General features: G+C 35.3%; 1 protein-coding gene across 1 annotated transcript; it reads right to left on the reverse strand.

Annotated features, from left to right (window-relative positions):
• Positions 1 to 214: 214 nt before the first annotated feature.
• On the reverse strand, positions 215 to 1,841 carry LOC120274165. Its single transcript, XM_039280936.1, has 3 exons — positions 1,261 to 1,841; positions 559 to 838; positions 215 to 466 (listed from the first exon to the last, which is right to left on the reverse strand). Exons 1-3 carry the CDS (start codon positions 1,839 to 1,841, stop codon positions 215 to 217), a joined length of 1,113 nt encoding a protein of 370 aa, XP_039136870.1.
• Between the last annotated feature and the right edge of the window lie 6,794 nt (positions 1,842 to 8,635).

An 8,635-nucleotide genomic window follows, 5' to 3' on the forward strand; every position in this document is an offset into this window, starting at 1 on the left:
CAAAAGCCTCCCGCTCAATATAGACAACCAGGCTATCATTCATCCACTCGTCTCCCATTTTATTGCGTAAGTCAGTTTTCACAATATTCATCGCTGAAAACACCCTCTCAACACTAGCTGTCGCAACTGGTAAAACCAATGGCAACTCGATAAGATGATAAATGAGTGGAAAAATAATATGTTTGCCTATCTCAACCATCTTCCAAGCAAAACATCACAAGTCCCCAACGTTTATAAAATCTGCATCATGCCGCACATCATAAATAAAAGTAGTAAGTTGATTCTCAAGCATCATGCGCTCAGTCATTGTAAAATCTTTGGGATAAAGTTCTGCAAGACGAAGTAGTTTTTGGATGTTGAATTTGGAGAATGAGTCACTTGGATCAAGGCATGACAAAAGAAGAAGTAATTCTGTGCTTGTTTCTGGGAAGTAATTTTGCATTTTTTGTGCAATCGAATCAATGACCTAACATTGCAACAATGATAAAATTACAAATATTTCTAAGAAACTAAATTAATGAGATTCACAAAAACATGATAAATATAAAGAATACTAACCTCGCAGAAAATTTCAACACGGTAATGGTGAAAATGAGTAATGACTTGCCCTTCCCGTCTAGAACGACCACGGATTCGCATATTTTCCTTCATATTAGGCATTGGGATTGAGTTTCCTTCACAAAAAGAGCTAACTTTCTCCAAAAATGCCTCCCATCCCGTCTCCCTTAAGTCTTGAAGCCAAGCCTTTACAACTTCAATCAAACGCATTGCTTGAACAATATTTTGATCCTTTTGTTGTAGAGCAAATGATAACTCATTTGTTATTCCCAACAAAGGCCTCATCAAATACATCAAAAACACAAATTGATAATTCTCCATTTTTTCAATCAAACTTGCCACTATGCCTCTATTATCATTAGACGCACCATCATTATGCACGTTTTGGAGGACATCTAACACTAAAGGCCACATTGAGACTAGCCGGAGAATGGTAGTGTAATGCGATCCCCAACGAGTATCACCCGGTCTTGCTAAACTAGATTCTTGATTTTTTCCTTTGCCACTGACTATCTCTACCCTCTCCAATTGCTCAACAACCTATCATGGTGATGTTATCGAAGTTGGTCTTTCCTTTTACATGGTGCTCCCGCCGTGTTTACAATCATAGTAACATATCGGAAAAAATTAGTCACAATTCGATTGTCTTTCGAAACAACAACAATCACTAATTGGAGTTGATGAGCAAAACAATGGATATACCTTGCGTATGAATTTTCTTTTAGAACAAGTGCCTTTAAACCATTGAATTCTCCTCCCATATTTGATGCCCCATCATATCCTTGTCCCCTCAATCTTGTAAGTGATAACCCATGTTTGGCAAATAGACAATCAATGGCATTTTTCAATGAAATAGCTGATGTATCTGGTACATGAACCATAGCAAGGAATCGCTCTATCACATACCCATTTGTATTCAGATATTGCAAAACAACTCGCATTTGCTCCTTCACTGACACATCCCGGGCTTCATCAATCATAAGGGAAAAATACTTATCTCCAATATCATCAACAATAGCACATGTAATCTCTGCTGCACAAGCATTTGTTAACTCCTTCTGAATCTTCGGTGAAGTCATTTGATTATTTGCAGGAGCATTTTGATTGACCACCCTGAAAACCTTATCATTTCTTAGGCTATACCACTCAAGCAGCTCAAGGAAATTGCCCTTGTTCAATGAGCTCAAGGACTCATCATGTCCACGGAAAGGCAAACCTTGCTTCAATAAAAAGCGCGTCACATCTAAAACAGCTATTAAACGAGTACAGTATTCAACCTCCATCTCTTGTGAATGTGTAGCCAATTGGTGTGCCACGCTCTACCTCTGATTTTGGAAACTCTGAAATTGCATTCTTGCTTCATTATGCACACTATTCACAACACCAACATGCTCTACAAATTTTTCTAATGCTTTTTTCCAATTATTGAACCCTTTTTTTAGTGAATGTATCTTCTCTTATTCGATTTCCTCTACTTGGTGTGAAATGGTAACACCAAAAAAAAAATGCTGCATCTTTGGCCATACTGTACTCCAACTATGGATATTGTTTAAACCATGCATCTTGAAAACTCCTCCTTTATTTGCCATTCTCCTTTTGTGGAAAACTGTGGCCAGTTGGTTGACATGGGCCTCTAGTTAAATATTCTCTTCGTATTTGATCTCTAATCCCAATATCAAAGTCTTCAATCACTTTTTGAAGGCCTGGATCACTAACAACATCATTTGAATTGAAAATCACATCGGTGTTTTTCTCACTTAATCCAAAGCTTGGTGGTGCTTTTGGACAATTGGATGACTCTTCACTCCGAGGTTGTTTAATTAAAAATTTATCCATGTCCAATTGGCTATGAAAGTTTATAATGTTATCCAAAGACCAAAGTAAACATGTATAAATACAATTGATAAAAAAATGGTAGCTAAATATTCACAGTTAATAATATTTGTAAATTTGTAATTTATTTCAAAGTATAAATCATAATATTAATGAACACATTCAATAAAAGCATACATGTGATAATTAGGATTAATAAGATTTTATAATTAATTATGATGAGTCTGATGACCACATTCAATAAAAGCACAATATTGAAAACAAAGTAGCATGATGGGCTCATTGGGCTAATTGCTAAATTAAGGACATGCCACATGGCAACAAAAGTCACAAGCTTATTCAATTTTAAAGCAAAAAAACAGATACTTACAAATATGGCTCTCAAGTTTCAAATTCAATCCTCAAAGAGTTGAAGCCAAATTATCTGGATATGTGATTTTCTGAGAAGAAAAAAATCAATGCTGATTAATGAATGTGGTGAATTATGACTAAATTCACAAATAATCACAATTCACAAAAGGAAGACATCTTAGACATGTTCATTTACAAATAATCACAAGTCATGAATATGATGAATGATGACTAGATTCACAAATAATCACAAGTTCATTTACAATGAAAAAGATTTACAATAAATTTAAATAAAATAAATAAATAATTAGCCTTGCTTACATAGGCGGTTAGAGCCTTTTCTTTACAAACAAAATATTTAAAATATTTATAATGAAAAAGATTTACAAACATAACCAATAAAACAAACAAAATATTTCCATAGAATCATAGATCCTTGCATAAGAATCGCTCACCACTCATCAAATCTTTTAATCAAAAGGAATTCATCAAACTTACTTATCCATAAAAAAATTGATAAATTTTAGCATATCCATAAAAGAGATTAGAAAAAAAAAACATCAATGCATCATAGATTCATAAACACAACTTAACACTAACACATCAAAGAAACAGACCAGATCGAGATGAAAAGCCCTCTCCAGTCTCCACTCTCCAGCAAGGCAACAATGACAGGCGACATTGCGGCAGCAACTAGCAAGAGAGCAAATGAGCAATCAGGGCAGTAGGGCACAAATTTTCAATCATTCATTGTCACTCCCTTTCTTTTCTTCTATTTCTTTAGTTTTTTATATTTTTTCCTACCAGTGCAATGAACCCACAAACCTTTTGTGCTTAAGTTGTTCTAGCACCAGGCTTATCGACACGTGTCCCGGTGTCCACTCTAAATTCTCTATTCTCTAATGATGTATCCTCTCCTTGACCATTGACCATTGTTGACCAATGACCATCCTTTCATTCCTTGTTGACCATCTTTTCCTCTAATAGTCTTCATTCTCCTGACTCCTGAGTCTTGAAAGGCTGAAACCCTTCCTCTTTAGACAACATCAAGGAGGTCAAGAGGCTTAGAGAGGGCTGAAGTGCTGAAGAGTTGGGGCTTCCTTCTTTGGCAAACTCCGGCGAGGCTTGAATAACAACAACTTTTCCGGCGCCAAGGGGGGGCTGAAGCCCCCGCTCGCCCCCCTTGGTTTCACCACTGTCTCCATCACACGATAACCACCCAAACATCACCGTTCCAACTTGTCTCCCAAAACTGGATGTCCCTTTATTCTCTGGTGAGAATGCTTTATCATGGATCTTTCAAATCAATGATTTCTTCACATTTCACAGTATTTTAGATCGGCATTACCTGCTTTCTATATGATGGGCATCGTGTTATAGTAGTGCAACTGGTTAACCTCCATTAGGCAACTCTCGTCCTAGCCCATTTTTGCCGGACAAGTTCAACTATGCTTTGGGTCATCCTTCTTTGTTAACCATGAGGTCGAGCCTTTCAAGCTCTATCAGCACTATTCAGACACTGTCTATCTTTCAAGCTCTGTCAACACTATTTATACACTATACTATTCAGACACTATCTATCTTTCATGCTCTATCATTACTATTTATATACTACATTATTCTAATACTGCCATTTTTCCATCCACTCTCAAACTTACAGGCTTCATTCATGGGAAATAAGTTATGGTCCTCGTCGATAGTGGCTCCACCATTAACTTTATTCAAACTAGCCTCATAGCACATCTCGGTCTCCTCATTCAACCGTCTCATCACCTTTGGGTTACAATAGGAAATGGTGTTGCTCTTGACTGCTCTGGTGCTTGTTCTTACGTTCCCCTTTAGCTTGGCAATGCCATTTTCTAGTCGACCTTCTCTTCTTACTCATTTTCAAAGCTAATGACATTCTTAGGGTTCATTTGCTATCCTGTCTATGTCCTATATTGTTTGACTATGGTTAACTTTGGATGGAGTTTCACCACCATGGCAAACTCATCCTGTTACATGGAATTCTAGGCCCCAATCTTCACTATGCCTCAATGTCTGGCCTCAAAAGAGACATTCACACTCATGCAACCTATTAATGCCTTTATTTGTCAATCTCAAGACAATCTAATGAGCCAGATAACCCAATTTTAATAATCTCTCTCACTCCTACTGCACCACGAAACTTTGTTTTTCATCTTTAGTCATTGCTTTCTACTTATACTGACATTTTCTCCTTACGAATAGAATAGCCACATATAAGAAACTTTGAAATCAAAACTCCTCTATTTTCAATAACAAGATTAGTCAATATATAATCATATCGATACCCACATTTTAAAAATTAGAGATTGAACACCTCATCAGAGAAATGCTACATGATGGTGTTTCTACATCGATTATCGTGCCTTGAACGTGATAGCGATAAAAGATCACTTTCCTCTTCTGATAGTTGAGGAATTTCTTGATGAGTTGGTTGCCTCCCATATCTTCTCCAAAATGGACCTTAGGTCTGGCTGTCATCAACTACGAATCTATCCACTTGGTATTGAAAAAATGGCCTTTCATACACACCAAGGCCATTACAAGTTTCCTGTTATGCCTTTTGGCCTTCTGAAAGTGCTGTCAACTATCCAAGCTCTTACGAACACCATGTTCCCGTTGATTCTGTGAAAGTTTTCTCTCATCTTCTTTGATGATGTGTTGATCTATAACCCCGACTAGGATTTCCACACTATTCATATGTAAGCCATTTTTAACCCCTTCATTATCACAGACTTTATAGAAAGCTTGCTAAATATGAGTTTGGTCATGAAGAACTGGGATATTTTGGCCACATGATAAAATCAAAGTTGTCCAAGAGTTGCCTATGCCCATATTTGTTGGCAGTCTACAAGGTTTTCTCGGACTTACAGGTAACTACCACCAGTTCATCACCAGCTATGCAACCTTGGCCATCCGGTCAACTTATCTTCTTAAACAAATGCCTTCATATGGACACCCGCTACTTCTGCTACATTCAAATCTCTTAAGGATGCTCTTACTCATACACCAGTTCTCCTACTTCCAAATTTCAATGAAACCTTTGGAATACAATCTGATGCCTCAGCCAAGGGCGTCAATGTCGTGCTTCTTCAACAAAACCGTCCAATGGCATATTTTAGCAAAGTCTTACCTCTCGTCTTCAGCCATCCTCCGTATACACCCATGAGATGTATACTATTACTGAAGCTGTTCAAAGATGAAGGCAATATCTCTTAGGCCATTGCTTTATTATTCAGATGGATGATCAAAGCTTGTGTTCTATTCTTCACCAAACTATATAGAAACTAGATCAACAATGATCGTTTACTAAACGTCTCAACTTTGACTTTAAAATCATCTATAAAGCCGGATCCAGCAACGTCATAGCAGAGCCAGTCACTTGCATTCTGATTCCTTTTACAAAACTACATGGTTTTCTAACCTTTAGTTTATGTATTAAGACGAATGGAAAAGCTTGCAAGGCCACCCAAAGGAGGTACTATGCCTAGAGTAGCTACTTGGATGGTAGTTAAATTAAGTATATTGAGGACTACTCCTGTAGTGATATTAATCGAGAGAGGGGTAAGTCTTATTCCAGCATTAGAATCTGTGGTTATAATTTCTCAGGCTTCAGGGAAAGAGGAATTAGGAGATCATTGAAGCAAAAATGAGCACAATACAGATAACTACTGCTGCAAACTTAGACATCTTTCTTCACTGATCAACTCCTAGATGTGATGATGATATGAAAGGACAAGCATTTGATAACCATCATTTATAGAAGTAAGATTGAAGGTAGTTGGAGAACCATTAATTAATCTACATGTTAGAAATTTGATCAGAGTATGACATATGACATGTAAGCATTTATATATGTCGTATTATAAAAACCAGAGTAAGACATATAATATGTCACATGAAAAATAGTAGAAGCAGGATCACTTACCTCCAGCCATAGCAATTCGATAGTACATAAGAAGTGACGAAGATCTGCTCTTTTAGAAACCAAGTGCTCTTCCAAACTATCCCTTTCTCTCCCATCGATGGGGCTGGGTATTCTCGAGAATGTTAGATTGGGGACCCCTAGTACTGTACTATATATAATACTTACCATCAAAGGATTAACTCAACTTAAAAATTTAAGTATATCATGCATTATCCAATGTGCCAATTAGAGTTAACTTAGGATTCCATTAGATAAAGTCATGGACCACTTTATTCAGTTTGAATTCAAATTGAATTAATATCATGACGAAATTAATTTAGAATATAACTCAAACTAACATTCTCCAACTTGGTCTAACTTTATCATAGGTAACTAAATATCCTTTCACATTAACCCATAAATCCATATGTCTAAATCAAAGAAATAAATTACATGAATCATGGAGGTAAGTCATCATTATAAACCGAGTATTACCTTCCATGCACTATGATGTGATCTCTCTCTTTAATGCAAACCTATATATGGCATTTTTCATAATGAATAAACCAGATTCTTATTTGGGTCCAACTCATAAATAAATATGCATATACTTAACAATTATCATTTCTTAAACTTAATATATACACTTGAAGAAAAGACAACCAAACATGATCAAGAGTTTCAATAAATATCCATTTTATCCAATATAGCTTATCAAGTAAAATTTACAGAAAAGAACTAAGCCTTATTTGTTCTGCACATGATCTTTAAATAACATAACTGCTTGCATTTCATATAAGGATCGGCATACATCAATTCAGCCCTAATGTGTTCTGGAACATAATAACTGAATTATCAAACTTAACGGCCTAGAGATAAAATTCTCTATCTTAGCCCAAACACAAAACTCTTCAACTATATACCTAACAACATTACCTTAACATACTCCCAATCAATAGTAGAAATAACAACTAAAGAAATGTATTTCTTTAAAAGGTAGCTCTGTTGGCAGCTATAAGAGGTAACAGAATGTTGATTTGAGAAGATCAACAAGGCCAATAAAATCTTAATCCGAGTAATCAACAATATCAAAGTTGATAAACATAAGCAAGCAGTCATAGTTCCTTACAAGTACCTCATCACTTTCTTTATGGTTTTCTCAAAATCTATAGATTATAATGATATCTTCATAACATTCAAATAACAACTACAATAACATATTTTCAACAAATTTGAACACATATTGGATTTCTCAAACTTAAGCATACGGAATGTTTTTTAATTACTCTATCTCAAAACATACCACTATTAACAATAAACTATGCATTACATAAATAAATTTTTATCTGAAATCTCTCACAAACTTTATTAATATAGATTTCTTGAGACCAAACTATAATGTCTCAAAATAACACTTTAGGATCTCAATGTCAATGACATAAGACACCTTAATTATATCAGCCAAGCAAAAATTCTTAGAAAGTAATTACATCACTTAATGCACCAACAACATATGTATATATTATCAGTAAATATGACTATAAATATAAATATATATTTGCTCCCACTAACCTCAAGGTGTATACATGATTCACATTATTCTATACAAGACTAAATGAAGAGATAAAATCATGAAATTTTAAATACCACCGACGGAAGACTTATTTAGTCATTATGAGGATTTTCTTAAATTGCACATCAAAAACCTTACCTTTAATAAAGATAAATCCTAGAGGTCATATACCTCCTTTCCAAAAATCTTCATTGAAAGGTCAATTTTCAAATCTAAATTAAAATGGGCAAGAAATTTCATGATAACATGAAAAACCAATAGAAAATATGAGAGAATCTTTTGTAATCTATTACATTTATATGAGTAAATCCCTTCGCAAAAATAGTATTATCTTGTATCACTTAATGTTGCCAATGATTCCGTTTAGTTTTCAAAACTAAATGGTCTCT

This window comes from Dioscorea cayenensis, chromosome 2 (genome assembly GCF_009730915.1).
Source record: "Dioscorea cayenensis subsp. rotundata cultivar TDr96_F1 chromosome 2, TDr96_F1_v2_PseudoChromosome.rev07_lg8_w22 25.fasta, whole genome shotgun sequence".
NCBI lineage: Eukaryota > Viridiplantae > Streptophyta > Magnoliopsida > Dioscoreales > Dioscoreaceae > Dioscorea > Dioscorea cayenensis.